This window comes from Mandrillus leucophaeus, unplaced genomic scaffold (genome assembly GCF_000951045.1).
Source record: "Mandrillus leucophaeus isolate KB7577 unplaced genomic scaffold, Mleu.le_1.0 Scaffold250, whole genome shotgun sequence".
In the NCBI taxonomy this organism is placed as follows: Eukaryota; Metazoa; Chordata; class Mammalia; order Primates; family Cercopithecidae; genus Mandrillus; species Mandrillus leucophaeus.
The window spans coordinates 1,182,576-1,201,404 of record NW_012102588.1 but is presented as its reverse complement, the minus strand read 5'-3'; the positions used below and the strand labels follow the sequence as shown (position 1 = coordinate 1,201,404).

The window sequence follows — 18,829 nt, the reverse complement described above, 5'->3', positions numbered from 1 at the left end:
GAGTCTACAGAGACAGGCAGGTTTCCTTGAGCTGCTGTGAGCTCCACCCAATTCGAGCTTCCAGGGGGCTTTGTTTACCTACTTAAGCCTCAGCAATGGCAGGCGCCCCTCCCCCAGCCTCACTGCTGCCTTGCGGTTAGATCGCAGACTGCTGTGCTAGCAATGAGGGAGGCTCCGTGGGCTGCCTTGCGGTTAGATCGCAGACTGCTGTGCTAGCAATGAGGGAGGCTCCGTGGGCGTGGGACCCTCTATCCCACTATCATGCCCGGCTAATTTTTATATGTTTAGTAGAGACGGGGTTTCACCATGTTGGCTGATCTTGAACTCCTGACCTCAGCTGATCCGCCTGCCCCAGCCTCCCAAAGTGCTGGGATTACAGGCATGAGTGACCGTGCCCGGCCCCCATTCACTTTAAATGATGTCTAAATTTCTTAATGAGGCATATAACAGCCTTTGTGACTGGGTCCCCATCTCTCTCAAGACTCTCTCACATTTGTGACCTTTGAATGCTCCATGCCTCAGTTATATGTTAGCTGGAAGATACCAGAAGTCACCGTGGCCTCTCACATCCCACAGCCTTTTCTCATGCGGTGTCCTAGAGTGTACTCTTACCACATCTCCCTCTCACTCCGTGGAGGTGTCTCCTCTGCCCCCCACACCCCAGTCCTATGCACTTAACTCTGTTGTTGATCTCCATCATAATAATGCTTTTTGTTGTTGTTGTTAATTTCAAGTAGATTGCTGTTTTGTAATCATGAACAACTCCACTGAAAGATATAATTACTTTATGATCTCTTCAACAGGATTTTACCATGTTGAGTGCTGGATATTTTTATAGCTCTATAAATGTTCTTAAACTTTCTTCCGAGACACAGTTAAATTACTTGGAAACAGTTTGAACTTTCCCGGTCTTGCTTTTCAGATTCATTAGCTGACACAAGAGCGGCACTCAGCTAGCGCTGATTATTACCACTACTGAGGCCAGACCTTTCTGACTAGCCAGTGCGCCACAAACCGTGAGGCTCTCCCTCTGGCTGAGGGAAACAGGCACGCTTCTGGACCTTGTGGGAGGGCCAGGTGCTCTTTCCTCTAATCCTTCCACTTGGTTCTTTTTTCCCAGTCCTGGGTAGTTTCTTCCCATGTGTAGACTGACTATGCTGACTACTTGAGGGAGACCTGCCACAGCTCTCCGGAGTTCCCTGTGTGCCGCTCTCTCTTCTCTTTTACTCTGTCCAGTGATCACTAGCCACTTTAGTGTCTCCAAACTCTCAGTGCCATCTGCTCATCAGTGAGTCCACCAGGTATCACATAGGTCCCCGCTCCTGGCACTGTGGCTTGGAAACTCTCTCAAGTCATTAAGCCGGGGCCAACATAGGACTTACCGCTCATGTTTTCATTTTCTCAGGGATCACTGTCCTTTGTTGCCCGGTTCTCAGCATCTGGTAAACTGTCGTTTCATGTCCATTGTTTTTTGGGTTTGTGGTTGCTGCTGCTTCAGGTGGGAGGTTAAGTTCAATCCCTATGACTCCCTCTTGGCCAGAAGCCACACTCTCTACTCTCATGCTGATGTGTTTCTGTGTTGACCTGTCCTGCTGCCACCTGTCCTGTGAGCTCCTTCAAGGCAGGGCTGTGCTGATGCCAAGGGATTTCGCACCATGTTTGTGCTATTCATAAAGTCCGCAAATGTTTGTTGAATAAAGTAAGTGTTAGACTCCAAAACACACAAAGATGAATAAGACAATATCTCTGTCTGGAGGAAACTTAGAAGCCGCTGGGAAGACAAATCTCGTGAAGCAGCATTCTAGGCTATCTGTTTTGGGAAAAAAAAGAAAAAGGAGGAACAGAGAAAACAGTCCGGATGAAGAGGGAGTCAGAGTAAGAGTCAGTCCTAGTGCAGATAGCACTTTCTTGAGGCACTACTTTCGTAGATGTTTTGTAACAAAAGGGTTCTGGTCAAACCAGTTTGAGAAAACCTGGTTTACATAGATTTCAACAGGTCTCTTTACTGCAGGAATTACCAGAATCTTTAATATGTTCATGTGCGTTGTGATGTTTTGAGAAGGGAATAAAGTAAGCAGTGTTTCCCAATACTGTTTTGATGATGGGATCTCTCTGATCTTAACACATCTTGGAAGGCTGACATTTCTTGGAAAGCGCATTGCGAGACACCTTTACAGCATCGCCGATGTGTGATTGTTCAGCCTTTGTTTCTCTATCTCCAATATCCATGAACCCGCTTCTGCAGAGCAGCCTCTTGCTCTTCTACTGTTGCACACCACAGAACATAAAATTCTTCCCGTGTTAAGGCTACATCTAACTTCCCATAAGTCTTCAAGTTATAAAAGGGCATAGTGCTGGGTTATTTTAAATAGTAAGCTCCCCTAGCGTGCAGAGAGTACAGTGTACAGATCTTGGACTCTCTCATTCCGTTTAAGAATCACAGTATCTAGCTGGGCACGGTGGCTCACAGCTATAATTTCCACACTTTGGGAGGCTGAGGCAGGAGGATCACTTGAGCCCAGGAGTTTCAGACCAGACTGGGCAACATAGTGAGACTCTGTGTCTACAAAAAATTAAAAATTAGCCCAGTGTGGTGGCGCATGCCTGTGGTCTCGGCTACTCGGGAGGCTGAGGTGGGAGGATGGTTTGAGCCCAGGAGGTCCGAAGTTGCAGTGAGGTATCATCATGCCACTGCATTCCAGCCTGGGAGACAGAGTGAGACCCTGTCTCAAAGAGAAAAAAAAGAATCACACTATCACAAAGGGACCAGTACACGAAGTGGTTCAGTGGTTTCAAACTCCATTTTCAGCAGCAAAAATGGTTCTTCACTTCTATGCGAAGTACTGTTTTTTAAATCTATAATCTGAGGACAACCAGGTGCTGCTGAACTTCTGTTGTCCATAGTCTGCTGTCAGAGACTTAGGTGTCTGGTTTCCTGTTAGAACACCCTATATTTTGTGAGGAAATATCTGGTTTCCTTCAGAGAAGAGGTTGAGTGTTAATTCTTGGAATTTTGCCTGCCCTCAGTTAATTGCACAACCTTGATCAGTGCAGACCTCAGTCCTCCCTTTCCAACATTCCAAGAGATTGTTTTTTCAAAGAGAAAAAGAAAAAAAAAAAATGTAGGCCACAGGGAAGCTGATAGGGGCTCTGGCCACAGCAGAGAGCTGTCTCAAGCCTGGCACGGGCAGAGTCAGGGCTGGGCTCCTGGGTGTCCCAAAGCTCTGCATTTACCCAGAGACAAGAAAAGGACTTTTCAAGTTTAATTAAAAACAGGATGACCCTGCTAGGCCTCTCATTGACATTGCTAAAAATAAAGTAGGGAAGTAGCCTGGTCTCTTCACGGTTTAATCCCATTACATGTAGAAGGGGTGGGGACTGGAGCTAGTAAAAGACATGATTTGTCTCAGATGGCTGTCTGGGGTCGTGTTTATCTCCTCTGTGCTATGCAGTCCCAGATTTTAAAGTTCTGACACAATCAGCTCTCGGTTGTTGATGCCGTGGGAAGGGAGCAAAGGGACAGACAGTCCTGCCACTGTGGCTCTGCAGGGCTGTCACTCACTCACTCACTCTGGGGGCCACTGGGACTCGTCGCCTCGGCTCTCTGCTCACCGCTCTGGTACCACCCCTGACATCGGCCTGGCTTTGTAAATAACCCACTAATTCCTATCTGATCTGAGTGTCACAAAAGAGTTATCTGTGAGCCCCTTGAAGAAGACTCCCACTTCCTCCTCATACCCACAACACACTCAGACATGGTGCCTCCCACCCCATTCCAGAAGCCCTGCTTGCACATATGTTCACGTCGGGGCCTTCTGACTCTGTTCATTTTGTGGAGGAAGTAGTGGGAGTTGTTTGTTTGTTGTATTAACTGATTCTCATTTCTCTGTGACAGCCTCACTCCTTTAGCCTAATACTGAATACCAAGACTCTGGAAGACTTTCCGTTGAGTGTGAGAGCTTCACACATTCATGTGTTTGCTTGAGCTTTCATTCATTTCTTCAACCAAGGGTGTTAAGGGAATAACCCCTAGATTATTACACAGTTGATTTTGCATCAGAATCCCAAGAAGAAGAGTTTCATGGGCCACAACCTTAGACGCTGAAGGTCCCAAAGGGTGCTCCAGACCAATGGGTTTCACTTGCCATCAGGGGACCCAGAGGTAGCCTAGGCAAGGGCTTTCATAACAGCTATCAAGGCATTGCTGGGATGACTATACCCATCTAAATGGGGATCATTGAAAATAAGGTGTTTTTGGTGCCCCATACGAGACCTCCCAACTCCTGTACTAGAAGATTGTGAGACATGAAATAATAGAGAGCGGCCAGGCACAGTGGCTCATGCCTATATTTCCAGCACTTTGGGAGACTGAGGCAGGAAGACCTCTTAAGCCCAGGAGTTCGAGACCAGCTTGGGCAACATAGGGAAACCACATCTCTACAAATATTTTCTGAAAAATTAACTGGGCATGGTGGTGCATGCCTTTGGTCCCAGCAACTCAGGAGGCTGGGACAGGAGGATTGTCTGAGATCAGGAGGTCAAGGCTGCAGTGAGCCGTGATAGCATCACTGCACTCCAGCTTGGGCAACAGAATGAGACCTTGTCTCAAAAAAATAAATAAATAAATAAAAATAGAGAGCATATCAGTCTTGTTGACAATTGTATCTCCACCACTTAGCACAGAGTAGACAATACATAATTATTAAATAATTTATAAATGACTAGTTTTCTTTTTTAAAATTTTACTTTAAGTTCTTGGATACATGTGCAGAATGTGTAGGTTTGTTACATAGGTATACATGTGCCATAGTGGTTTGCTGCACCTATCAACCCATCATCTAGGTTTTAAGCCCTGCATGCATTAGCTATTTGTCCTAATGCTGTCCCTCCCCTTGACCCCCACAACTGGCCCCAGTGTGTGTTGTTCCCCTCCCTGTGTCCATGTGTTCTCATTGTTCAGCTCCCACTTATGAGTGAGAACACACGGTGTTCGGTTTTCTGTTCCTGTGTTATTTTGCTGAGAATGATGGCTTCCAGCTTCATCCGTGTCCCTGCAAAGGACACGATCTCATTCCTTTTTATGGCTGCATAGTATTCCATGATATATATGTGCCATATTTTCTTTATCCAGCCTATCATTGATGGGCATTGGGGTTGATTACATACCTTTGCTATTGTAAATAGTGCTGCAATAAACATACATGTGCATGTGTCTTTATAGTAGAATGATTTATATTCCTTTGGGTATATACCCAGTAATGGGATTGCTGGGTCAAATGGTATTTCTGGTTCTAGATCATTGAGGAATCGCCACACTGTCTTCTACAATGGTTGAATTAATTTATGTTCCCACTAACAGTGTAAAAGCATTTCTATTTCTCCATAGCCTCATCTGCATCTATTGTTTCTTGACTTTTTAATAATTACCATTGTGACTGGCATGAGACGGTACTTCATTGTGGTTTTGATTTGCATTTCTCTAATGATCAGCGATGTTGAGCTTTTTTTTTTTTTTTCATGTTTCTTGGCTGCATAAATGTCTTCTTGAGAAGTGTCTGTTTATATCCTTTGCCTACTTTTTGATGGGGTTGTTTTTTTCTTGTAAATTTGTTTAAGTTCCTTGTAGATTCTGGATATTAGCCCTTTGTCAGATGGATAGATTGCAAAAATTTTCTCCCATTCTGTAGGTTGCCTGTTCACTCTGATGATAGTTTCTTTTGCTGTGCAGAAGCACTTTGGTTTAATTAGGTCCCATTTGTCAATTTTGGCTTTTTTTGCTTTTGGCGATTTCATCATGAAGTCTTTGCCCATGCCTATGTCCTGAATGGTAATGCCTAGGTTTTCTTCTAGGGTTTTTATGGTTTTGGGTTTTACATTTAAGTCTTTAATCTATTTTGAGTTAATTTTTGTATAAGGTGTAAGGAAGGGGTACAGTTTCAGTTTTCTGCATATACCTATCCAGTTTTCCAGCACCATTTACTAAATAGGGAATCCTTTCCCCATTACTTGTTTTTGTCAGGTTTGTCAAAGATCTGCTAGTTGTAGATGTGTGGTGTTATTTCTGAGGTCTGTGTTCTCTTCCATTGGTCTATATGTCTTTTTTGGTACCAGTACCATGCTCTTTTGGTTACTGTAGCCTTGTAATATAGTTTGAAGTCAGGTAAAGCGATGCCTCCAGCTTTGTTCTTTTTGCTTAGGATTGTCTTGGCTATACAGGCTCTTCTTTGGTTCCATATGAAATTAAAATTTTTTATTCTAGTTCTGTGAAGAATGTCAGTGGTAGTTTGATGGGAATAGCATTGAATCTTTAAATTACTTTGGGCAGTATGGCCATTTTCACCATATTGATCCTTCCTATCCATGAGGATGGAATGTTTCTCCATTTGTTTATGTTCTCTCTTATTTACTTGAGCAGTGTTTGTAATTCTCCTTGAAGAGATCTTTCACCTCCCTTGTTAGCTGTGTTCCTAGGTATTTTATTCTCTTTGTAGCAATTGTGAATGGCAGTTCATTTATTATTTGGATCTCTGCTTGTCTATTGTTGGTGTATAGGAATGCTTGTGATTTTTCCACATTGATTTTGTATCCTGAGACTTTGCTGAAGTTGTTTATCAGCTTAAGGAGTTTTGGGTCTGAGACGATGGGGCTTTCTAAGTATAGAATAATGTCATCTGCAAACAGAGAAAATTTGACTTCCTCTCTTCTTATTTGAATACACTTTATTTCTTTCTCTTGCCTGATTGCCCTGGCCAGAACTTCCAACTATGTTGAATAGGAATGGTGAGACAGGGCATACCTGTTTTGTGCCAGTCTTCCAGCTTTTGCCCATTCAGTATGTTATTGGCTGTGGGTTTGTCATAAGTAACTCTTATCATTTTAAGATATGTTCCATCAATACCTAGTTTATTGAGAGTTTTTAACATGAAGGCCTTTATCAAAGGCCTTTTCTGATCTATTGAGATGATCATGTGGTTTTTGTCATTGGTTCTGTTTATATGATGGATTATGTTTATTGATTTGCATATGTTGAACCAGCCTTCACATTCCAGGGATGAAGCCAACTTGATCATGGTGGATAAGCTTTTTGATGTGCTGCTGGATTTGGTTTGTGAGTATTTTATTGAGGATTTTTCCATCAATGCTCTTCAAGGATATTGGCCTGAAGTTTTCTTTTTTTGTTATTGTGTCTCTGCCAGGTATTGGTATCAAAATGATACTAGCCTCATAACACGAGTTAGGGAGGAGTCCCTCCTTTTCCATTGTTTGGAATAGTTCCAAAAGGAATCGTACCAGCTCCCCTTTGTACCTCTGGTAGAATTCGACTGTGAATCCATCTGCTTCTGGGCTTTTTTTAGTTGGTAGGGTATTAATTACTGCCTCAATTTCGCAACTTGTTATTGGTCTATTCAGGGATTTAACTTCTTTCTGATTTAGTCTTGGGAGGGTGTATGTGTTCAGGAATTTATACATTTCTTCTAGATTTTCCAGTTTATTTGCCTAGAGATATTTATAGTATTCTCTGATGGTAGTTTATATTTCTGTGGTGTCAGTGGTGATATACCCTTTATCATTTTTATTGTATCTATTTGATTCTTCTCTCTTTTCCTCTTTATTAGTCTAGCTAGTGGTCTATTTTGTTAATTTTTTCAAAAAAACAGTTCCTGGATTCATTGATTTTTTGAAGAGTTTTTTGTGTCTCTGTTTCCTTCAGTTCTGCTCTAATCTTAGTTATTTCTTGTCTTCGGCTAGCTTTTGGATTTGTTTGCTCTTGCTTCCCTAGCTCTTTTAATTGTGATGTTAGGGTGGCAATTTGAGATCCGTCTAGCTTTCTGATGTGGGCATTTAGTGCTATAAATTTCCCTCTTAACACTGCTTTAGCTGTCTTTTGTTTCTGGTATGTTGCAAATGACTAGTTTTCAATTCTCTGAACACCATGGACTGCAAATAAGGAAGACAACAGAGGTAAATTTGGGAAATGAATGTGAATAAGAAAATCAAATTTAATGATACTTCCATCTTTTGTTGCTCATTGGAGAAATACAGATCCCTAAACACTGAGGCCTCAGTGGTCTTTCCCTGCTTGCTCTAGAGCCACATCATGTACTGTACGCCCCCACACTCTGTTGATCTCCTTGCCACGCTCCCACCCTGGGCTTCCATGTGGTGGTTCCCTCATCCCTGACTTATTTAAGCCCTATACTTTCTTCACATCTTTACTCAATCCTCAGTCCTCAGAGAAGCCTACCCTAACCCTTCTGGCAAAACCTAACTCTCCCACTGTGTCAACACAGAAGCCATGCACTCTTCTTTCTAGCACTTTTCTCAACAATGGTTTTATGTGTATTTCTTTATTTTACTAATGTCTGCCTTATTTCACAGCAAAAACCATGAGGGAAAGGATGAGATCAATGTCAATATCTGGTACACAGTAGTTGCTTATACATATTTGATGCATGACTGAGTGAGTGGATGGATGAAGAGGCAGTCACCTAAGAGCAGGGATTTCCATGACCTGGGGTCCATGAATCAGCTTCTAAATCCCCAAACCTGAGATCGTCTGTAGTGATGGGTGGGTTTGCATGGTTTCTAAGGGAAAAGCTCAAAGCTTTTGACAGATTAAAAATATTTAAGGGGTTTCACAGAATATGTTTAATTATATGAAGAGAGAGAGGAGAAAAAGAAAAGAAGAAACTGAAAAAAAACATTTAAAAGGATAAAGGGGAACTTTGTAAATTGGAGCAGCACAGAAGAAAGGTGATAGAGGGGAAAGAATGAGAGGGCAACTGGGGGACAGTTATTCCTGAATAAATTCTCTAAACTAAGTGAGGTTGACTGTATTCAAGACCCTATGTTAGGCACTATCAGGGATTCAAAAAATAGCCAGATGTGACTGCTACCCTCACATCTAAAAGGAGAACATCCTGGGTATGAGTTCAGGGTAAATGGAAGGAAGTGATACAAGAGAGGCTGGGATGGAGCCCTTTGCTAGCCCCGAGGGAGGGAGATTACACATAGCAGTAGAAGAAGGGAAGATGATGGAAGGCTTCCTGGAGGAGGGTAACATTTCAATCTATTCTTAACACATGGATAAGAGTCCAAGGAGGAGGGGAGATGGGGTAGGTGAGCAGTCAGATGTGAGAGTATAAACAAAGCTGCTTGTCCAGGACACCAAGGAGCATATCATATTGTCAGACTCTTGACAACAGCCTTTGTGGAGCGTCCGAGCTGGGAGACACCTCCTATGGCCAGTCACAGGCACAAAGCCAGTGGCATCTAGAAGTACCACATGAGACAACCTTACTGAGGCCAGACAGACATGGAGAAGGAACAATCCAGCCCCAAAGAAGATTGAGAATGAATAAATACACAGCCCCCTTAAAACTTCTGGCAAAAATAAACTCCTCCCTTGTCCATAAGTGCTCTTCCCCGCAATACCTCTGCAACTCCTGAAACGGCTCCGCGCTGTCTCCTTTAAAGAGATTGTGCTAATGTGATCCGCAGGGACGCCAATTTCTAGATGTTGTGTTATTGTTGTCCTAAGATTCCTGGGCTTAAGAATTCACCAAATATTTAGATCATATGAGCTCGAAACGTTATGTGACGGGTGTGCATGTTTTCCTAGTTGGTGCCGATTCCCTTTTGACTAGGTCAAGAGTTACGAAAAGCTTCCACTGTGGGAGCAAAGCAAGCTGGGGAAAGGTTGCTAGACCTCAAGACTTTTGCTGGTGTGAAAAGACACCTGCTGTCTACTGTTACTAAATCTTCACCTGGGCCTGTTAAATCTCAGGGCCTCTTCTCCCATTTGCAAAAACAGCTCCATCTCTCTGGCCTTTCCTAGCTACCCCAAGAACTTAGGTGTCCCCGGCAGTGAGGCACATGGCACTATAGCCCCAGCACAGTTGGTGGAGTAGACCTGGGCTGGGATGACAGCAGGCAGGGGACCGTGATGAGGAGGACAGACGATGGCTCCCCTCTTGTCTCCAGAACACACTTCAGTGAGCATTTCTTGGGAATGAAATGGCTCAGCTTACCCCAGGGACACTCATAATCCTAGACAGCACCCTAACTCTGCGCTTTACCTCCCAGAATAAGTCACTGTGGAGTTAGCTCTGGAGTTCAGTAAGCACGTTGGGTGGGTTTGAGGCAGACTCAGGGAGCCTGTCCAGAGGCGTCCCTGAGGGACGGGATCAGCCTAAGGGCCAGAACACTGGGTGAGTCTGTTTTCATTCTTATTTGGACTGGGATTAGAGTACTTACCCTACTTTATCCAGAACATGTAAGGGACTTCTAGCAGGGTTGGTCCTGAGCAAGACTGTAAAGCAACTCGGTTGAACCTTCAGTGTCTTTTTCTGCTCCCACCTTTCCCATTTGGAGGTGACTCCCCACAGCTGCTTTCCTTTCTCTGTCCTCTCCACCTGCCTGGCTGCCCCTAGAGCTCCAGAACTTTCTGAAATTTTCTGCCTATTCCCTGTCAAAATCTATTTTTTCTAAAACTTGTCCCCAAGACTAAGATGCCCAAAGTGACTCTGATTAGGAAAGTCATGATCTGGGGATAAAAACAATGACTTTTCATTCCTCTTCCCAAATAAAAACTACCTTCGACCACAGAGGCCTTTGGGCCCTTACTGAGTCCCATGTGGAGGTCACAGGCAGTGGGGTGATAGTTTCAGTAGTGCTTACAAAACTCCACAGAATCCTCTTTCGCCCATCAGATGTCATAGCTGTACCTAGTTTAGCTCAGGCCTGAGGTTGTGTAATAATTCAGAGCTCTGATGGCAGGTGGTTTCCATCTCAGAACTACCTGGGAGCTTGCTGAGAAGGAACGTGAGACCATTGTCACACGCAGGGGGAAAAGCACTGGAATGGACTGGAAGTCTGCCTGGGGGAACATATGGCACACACTTACAGAGTGTCACATGTCTGTCATCCTTGAGAGGTCATTGTGGACCCTCAAGGGTCCGCGATAGGCATCCACTTACCTCTGTAGCCTGAGGAATGTCATCTGCAGCCTTGCTCCTCAAAGCTTCTCAAAGCAAGGTCTTTAGAACAGCAGCATCAGCATCACACCGGAGCTCATTAAAAATACAGACTCTCAGCCCCGCCCCTTCCCCCAGCACTACCCAATCAGATTCTGCATTTTAACAAGATTCCCAGGGGATTTGTATGCACATGAACAATGGAGATGGCTAGGAGAGGTGGCTCATGTCTGTAATCCCAGCACTTTGGGAGACCGAGGTAGGAGAAGCTTGAGCCCAGGAGTTTGAGACCAGGTTGGGCAACATAGTGAGACCTCGTCTCTCCAAAAATAAATAAATAAATAATTTTTAAAAATTAGCCGTGTGTGGTCGGGAGTACCTCTAGTCCCAGCTGCTTGGGAGGCTGAGGTGGGAGGATTGCTTGAGCCTGTGAGATCGAGCCTGCAGTGAGCTGTGAGTGTGCCACTACACTCCAGCCTGGGTGACAGAATGAGAGACCCTATCTCAAAAAACAAACAAAAAAAAAACACTGGAGACACAGGGCCTTCCTGCTGGTTGTCCCTCCTGAAGGTCCTCACTGGAGGAGAACAAGCTTTGTGGGCCTAGCTTCTTCTACCTGTGCTGCCACATCTTATACCAATCAGCAGGGATAGGACTAGGTCCAATGCAGATGGGGACATTCCCTTCAACCCGCATTTGGGAGGTTTAATGATTGTGTGCCATACTGTTTTTCTGTCTTACCACCATGTTGCTTCTGTCCCCAGGCAATCTATAAGATGGTTTCCTCCGTAATGAAAATGCCTGAAGTTGAGTCAACCCCAGAGAAAAGAACAGAAAAGATCTTCCGCCAGATGGACACCAATAGAGATGGTAGGAGGCGGGGGCTGCACTGCTTAGCTCAGATGAGGGTTGCTGGAAGGACTGGGGAGTCCATACTGGGAAGTGCCACTTGAGGTCCTTCATGCGAGTGGCTCATCCTCCAAGCCTCCTGAGTAGGTAGGAGGGGAGAGGACCAGGTGGCCACAGGAGAACTGAGCCCAGAATTGTGGGAAATGCCTTATTTCTAGTCTTTTCTATCCTCCTTGTAGGTCAACTTCTACCTCCAAGAAAATAGAATGGATCTTGTGGGGCAAGAATGAAAGGACCCAAGAAACCATTGTTAGCACAGACCCATCCTTGGGACAGGCTTAGGCCACAGCAGGCTGGGGCCCTGCAGTCCAGGTCATCAACATGGGGAGAGGGTTGTTATTCTGTTGTTCTACCCAGGTGCTGACAGCCTTCACTCCAGCCTGCCGAAGGGGTTTTGTTGGAGTCTCCTGTGCATGCACTGAGATGTTGTGTTTCCCAGAGACAGTGGGCTCCCACAGTCACTGGGGTGCCAGGGCTAGTGGTGAGGGAGTAAGGTGCCCAGCAGGTTCCCACCCGGATGGTGCCACCCACAATTCAAACCCAACAAAGTGAAAAAGAGAGTTGAATTTCAAACTTAACAGAAGGATTTTAGATCTTAAATTGCCAGAGAGAATACAGAAAGCCCAATTATCCTTGAATTTCAGATAAACAGCAAACAATTGTTAGGATTAGTATGCCAAACTAAAAAAGTCACTTGCTGTTTATCTGAAATTCAAAGTTAACGGGGCGTCCTGTATTTAATTTGCCAGATCTGGCAACGCTATTTAAATGTTATACTTGAGTGAAAAGCGCTCAGCTCAGGGCCAGGCTCTGTAGCTCTTGCTGTTATTATCAGCTCACCCGATCTGTTCAGAGGCCCTGGCAATTCTTGTCAACCATGTGCACATGCACTTGGGCCCCCACCTGGCGCTGATCTACAGAACAATAGAAGTCTTCGCCATAGAGAGAGCCTCTGTCTCTTTTTATCCCCCGCCCAGGTACAGCTGCCTGAGAATCTGGGTTTGTGTGGTATGGGCCAATCTGCTTGCTTTGTTTCCTCCACAAAGGTGCCATTCCATTTTGAAACATCCTATGTCCCTTTATTTGCTTTGATTTACAATGAATAGTTGTGACTAAACAAGCATGGGATTATTTTAATTAACCTGTTGATGTTAAACTGCAGATTTTACTGGTACTCAAGAGCACAATGGGTTTGTGCTGTGCTCTAGGTCCAGACACCTCTTTAGGATAGGGCTAAAGGATGGGAGAAGATCAGATGTCACAGGATAAAGCCCTAACTCTGTGTTGATCATAGGCAATGAATTAGGGTCTCTCCGTTGGTTCTTTGCTGCTGTAGGATCGCAGAGCCCTGACTGAGTTAGCATTCTCAGAGCACAACTCACTGCTAAAGACCTGTGCCCTTCTAAGGGAAAACCTTGTGTTTAAAATTAAATTAAATTTTCAAAGGTTAGGGTTGGGGGAGGAGGGTGGGAGCCATAGAAGGAAGGAGGAAGAGGGGCTGTAAGTTCACAACTCTCAGAGAAATCTTAGCCCAACCAGGGCACGGGGTGCTTCAGCTCAGTGCTTGGCTACTGGACCCCAGAATTATGGCCACCTGCACCCCTCCCTGTCTAGAGCAGAGCAGACCTCACCTAGAGTCTCCTACCCTTAGATTTAGCTTACCTGATGCTCTTGGGAACTAACCTCTGGCCTCTGATTTGAAGAGAAAAATCTGGGCCCACAGGCAAGTTCTCCTAGGAGCCAACTCTGAAGCATGCAGACAGTTAACTAAAGAAAGCCAGATATCATGCTGAGCTCCAGGTCTGCCCCTGTTACCTCCAGCTGGTGCCTCCCAGAGCCGACCTCTGAGAGACTGCAAAGTGTTCGGAGACCACAGCAGTCCCCTTCTGTCGTGCCTTGCCAAGCTGGAGGAAGTCATCACCATTTTAACTGCTGTGGACAGGGCAGGACTCATAAAAAATGGCCAGAACACAAAGCTTGGCGGGGATCAGCTCTACAAATTAAAAATAAATTAATAAATACATCCCTATGTTTTTCCTTCATGGAGATAAAGTGGGTTTCGTTAAACAAGAACTCGGTTCTGGTGGAGAGGGAATTGTGGCTGAGGAGAAGATATGTTTGTTGGTGTTTCTGTTGGGGGAGGTCCCCTCCTGTCGAGTTTGGAATAAGTTGGGAAATAAAAGAGGACAGAGGTCAAAAGATGGAGAGACACTGGAGGCTATGGCTTAGCGTGAGAGTCCAAGGGCGTGCTGAAAAACCCACAGGCGTGCAGAGCCAGGCAGGCCAGGTGCTGCCCTTGGAGGAACAGATGGAAATAAATCCTCTCGTGCAGCTCCTTCCAAGAGAAAAAGGGAGGGCAAGGCTGGGCGAAGATGCCTGGCAATTCCTCCCAAATTTACCAATGTAGCATGTCACTTCACTCCCAGGGGCAGGGTAGACAAACAGGAAGGGTCCTTCTGGAAGCACCAGGAATGGGGAAAGCCTTGCAGTCCCCCCAACTCCTACCCCACCGCCCCCTCCTCTCCACAAGTGACAGAAGGGCCTTCCTGGAAAAGAATTCCATACGTGCTCCAGCGTATGCAGAAAGGAAAGGTCACCGGGGTCTGAGTGGGAGCCCAGGCTGCTGAGCCTCCCTCCTCCAGCCATCAGGGTAGCAGGAGAGCACCCTAACTGAGAGGCAGAAACCCATGGGTTACCCTCTGCCTTGAACACATACCCTGCTCTTCCCCTGACCTCAGATGGAGGCACAACTGTCTTCCCGTGGTGTTTGTATAAACAAACACTTATGTCCACGACTTCTTCCCCAAGGATGGGCTCTTGCAGCAAACCTAAGAACACAGAGTGGCGTGAAGAACACGAAGTGGCTCAGAAGGCTCCGGGGAACATCATGGGAACCAACTGGGTGCTGCCAGGGCCCAGCTCGTTCTCATAAAGGCAGGAGGGCCACTTATTTTACAAATGCTGAGTGAGCCTCTCCAGGGCGCCTGGAGCCAGGAGGTCAGGGACCAAGTCAGCGTCATCCACCACCCTCTCCCCAGCCCCAGGCCCAGGGCCGGGCACACAGTGCGCTCTCAGGCAGCGGTGTTTGATTGCCACTTGCACTGTCCTAAGTGCTGGCAATGCCATGGTGAACGAGGCAGCAGTGTTCCTGGAGAGTCCCCTGCGCTCTTCCCCGGGACAGGTGAGTGCTGTGTATCACGGCGGCAGTGAGGCTGCAGGCAGAAGGTGAACCGACGCTGCCCAGCACACAGTAGTGGGAAGGGTGTAAGCTCATGCAGCTGCCACCAGCCACCACTCACCCGTCCTCTTGCTTCCTAGGAAAACTCTCCCTGGAGGAGTTCATCCGAGGGGCCAAAAGCGACCCGTCCATAGTGCGCCTCCTGCAGTGCGACCCGAGCAGTGCCGGCCAGTTCTGAGCCCTGCGCCCACCCATTGAATTGTAGAGCTGCTTGTGTTCCCTTTTGATTCTTCTTTTTAACAATTTTTTTTTTTGCCAAACAATATCAATGGTGATGCCGTCCCCTGTGCGGTCTGATGCGCCTTCCTCCGTGACGCCTTCAGCTTCTTTTGTCGTGGATGCTTCGTGGGAATGCCCAGAGCCCCAGTGTGCTTGTGGAGAGCATGGACAGACTTTGTGGTGTTCATTGTTTGACGGTTTTTAAGCGTTACTATTATTTTTTCTTTTGATTCTAATGTCTCTGTTCTAAAACCTAAGACTCGGGGGTGGGGGGAAAAGAAGGGAAACCCATCCAGTCTCGTGATTCTATTACAAGCTTCAAGGGGCTTATTGTTTGAAAGACAAAACTCCCCGCCTGGGTCTGTTGTCATACATGCCGCTGTAGGGGTGATGGATGGCAGCGGAGGCTGGATTCCCCAAGAACAAGTTACCCTCTGGGGTGAGGCTATTCCAGGGAGCTGGGACATTTCCCCATGGGGGCCCACTCCCCCCTCTTCCCCAGCAGGTTGTAGTTTCTAAGCTGTGAACATTTCAAGGTAAATTAATAGAGGAGAGGAAAAAGATGGCTCAGCTATTTTTTCACAGGTTTACACTAGTTGAGCTAATATGCATGTCTTTGGAAATTAAACACAAATGGTAACCTAGTTCAAAACCAGACCCATCTTGTTGCCTATTGTGATAAAATAAAAAGACTGCTGTATATAACATATTGGGTATTGCAGACCAAATTAAGTGTTTTGCCTTGTTTAAATGAAATGCATGTTTAGTGAGCACTAATACAATCTTATTCCAGAAGACTGTTTTTAGTAGCTTATTGTGAAGTAAGACAACTATAATGAATGTCTATGTCTTGTTTTGAAGTCATATCTGTCTTTGCACAAATGTACCAATCGACAAGTATATTTTATATATTCCATAAAAATACAAAGTAACCCTGACTAGGGCCCAACCTTAATTTTGAATGTGTTTCCAGAGTGGCCGTGCCTAGAGGGCAGATGCAGAACAGGTGGTAGTGGGACAGGACAATTGGAGCACAGCAATGTTAACATGTATTACGGGGAGCCAGGAGTGTGGTTTGCCTCCCAGGCCCAGCAGCCCATTGACAGCATTAGACTGGCGGCATGGTGCTTTTCTGAGCAGATCAATACTCTGCAGACTCGGAAAAAAAAAAAAAATTGCATACATTCTTGGAACTTCCCAGCGGTTTAATCTGTGTGCATGGTTAGGGAGTCCAGGTCTGGAATATTCAGTTTCCCTGCCCCTGTTAAAAAGTCAGAGGTTGGGCAGTCATCAAATTCATCATAAAGACAAGGGCAAGTGCATCTGTGGTTTCCAAGGCCCCCCGATGGAGAATCCAAAAGTATTTTCCATTGCTGTGCTCTTTGAATGCAGACTTCTATTTCCAGAAGTGACAGCACAAGTCTGAGTTGCTGTTTGGTCTGGTGACCTCAGACACACTGATTTGAATTGAAAGCTAAGAGTGAAAATGTGCTGGTTACAGGCGAGTCATGTTCTCGCAAGTAGCTGGCAAAGGGAGGCCCAAATACTTGAGGTTGTTCATGGGGAATTTGCCCGTAAGAGAAGGCAGAGAGGTCCCCAGTGGGTATATTTACTGCCAAGCCACTTGCCGAAGAACAGGAACCACAGAAAGAGAGACATCGTAACCAGGAGAAAAACGTGGCCGAACATGCTAACCTCCAGGTTTCTATGTATGACTTGAGTCTGCTGTAACTGGTAGCAGAAATCCAAATTTGTATGGTAGACCAAAAAGAACCAAATCTGTACGGTGAAACTTTGAGACCTAGACTCTATAAAAATAATCCGAGTCTTTCCCCAGGGGTCAGTTCCTCACAGTGGTTCTGTACCAAGACTTGCCAAATTCCTCCATGGCCAAGTGTTAAAACCTGTTTTTGAAAACTAGCGAATTAACCTAAGACACAGAAGGCAGACTGGGTGAGGAGACCCAGCATGCCCTATTGGCAGTGCTCAGGAGCTGCATCGCACTTTCCCCTGCTCTGGATCGAAGTCCTAATTCCTTCCTTTAATTCTCCTTTGGTAGGTGGAATCAGTTAATGTTTTGAGAAACTTGCCCGGGCTCTGCCCTTAGTCAAGACATCTCGTTGAGCCAGACCCACTCTGTTCCTTGGAACCTAGAGCTGGAGTGAGGACTAGAGGTCTCCAGCTATTCCAGAAAGAAAAGTGAGCCACATGCAGGCCGATGAATGCCGACACTTCCAGAATGTATGGAAACGGTCCCTGTCCTGGCCTGCCACTGACCCTGTCTGTATTTTCTCGGAGGTGGCTTTTCTCCTTCTCCTTCCCTGGAAGGTCTTTGTATGTCAAATCCAACGCACTCAAGTTTGGCCAAGGGACTCCACAGCACCCAGAAGGCTGCATGCCTCAAGGTTTATGTCACTCCTCTGCTGGGCTGTTCATTGTCATTGCCGTGTTCAGGGACCTTTGGAAATAAAACCTGTTCTGTCCCAAATAAAACCAGCCTGTGATGTTCAAGGGACTGGAATAAAGTGGCTTATGACCTGAAGGATTCTACAGAGTGTTCGACTGTTCATACCTCGTTCAGAGTCGGGGGTTGGGGGACTGGGGGTGTTGTCCCATCCCATCAGTATGCCCACGGTGGATTTAATAATATATAATTTATAAGTCATAGCCTATGGAGTGGCCCGTATATCAGTTGACTGTGTAGCTCTTGCCTGGCATTAAAGCATGTTTTTGGTTTAACATGATTGTCTGGAACATGAGATTTTCATGCTGAAACTGCTACCACAGCTGAATCTGTGCCTTATTGAGGCTCTAGCTTCTGATACTGCCTTCCTCCTGGGTGTTCTTCCTGCCTAGAGCGACGCAAGGAACCAAGGTGTGTGAGTGGGGGATGGAAGAGGCTGCTGACCCCAAAGTTCTGTTCCAAGGCATCCTTGGTCTTCATATGAGCTTCCTTACATCCCTCCCTCCATAGTCTCCACTTTCTTCCCATCTCCTCCCCTTCCTCAAACTATAGTCCAAATGTTAAGTACAATAAAAGGAGAAACTGAGGCAACCTCCCCTTCAGTGGGATCTGGGTAAGCTTCAGGAAATAAATAATCTCTTCACCCCTCTCAACCTGAGAAGATTCAGTGAAAAAGAAGACATGAGGCGGAGCCTACACTCTGAAAACCAGTTCCGATCACAGTGTTGCCTATTGTTGCTGTCATTGGCCTTGCCTCCAGCACAGGAGGCTGTTAATGTAGAGAAAAGGAGCTGCCAACTTGCTAACTTGAGTGTTAGCCAAGGGAGAGCCTCACGGGCCAACTAGACCTTGTGTGGGGGGTAGAGTTGCCCTCGAGGGAATCTTTTCCTACTGCACACAGTCGGCCACTATGGACCAGTGATGGCCCTGACACCATGAGTCCTGAGCATGAATAACACAAGTCTGATCCTGAGAAGGTGTCTGGGTCTCTTCAGTCTCATCAGAAGCCTGCCTACCAGCAAC

General features: G+C 45.8%; 1 protein-coding gene across 4 annotated transcripts in view; it reads left to right on the top strand.

Annotated features, from left to right (window-relative positions):
• NCALD (neurocalcin delta) overlaps positions 1-18,086 on the top strand; it is a 439,835-nt gene extending 421,749 nt beyond the window's left edge. For all 4 annotated transcript variants that reach the window (XM_011983487.1, XM_011983485.1, XM_011983488.1 and 1 more), the window contains 2 exons: positions 11,741-11,846; positions 15,204-18,086. In XM_011983487.1, coding sequence (XP_011838877.1) covers positions 11,741-11,846; positions 15,204-15,301 — 204 coding nt within the window. In that variant the 3' untranslated portion in view covers positions 15,302-18,086. The remainder of the gene's footprint in view (positions 1-11,740; positions 11,847-15,203) is intronic.
• The last annotated feature ends 743 nt before the right edge of the window (positions 18,087-18,829 follow it).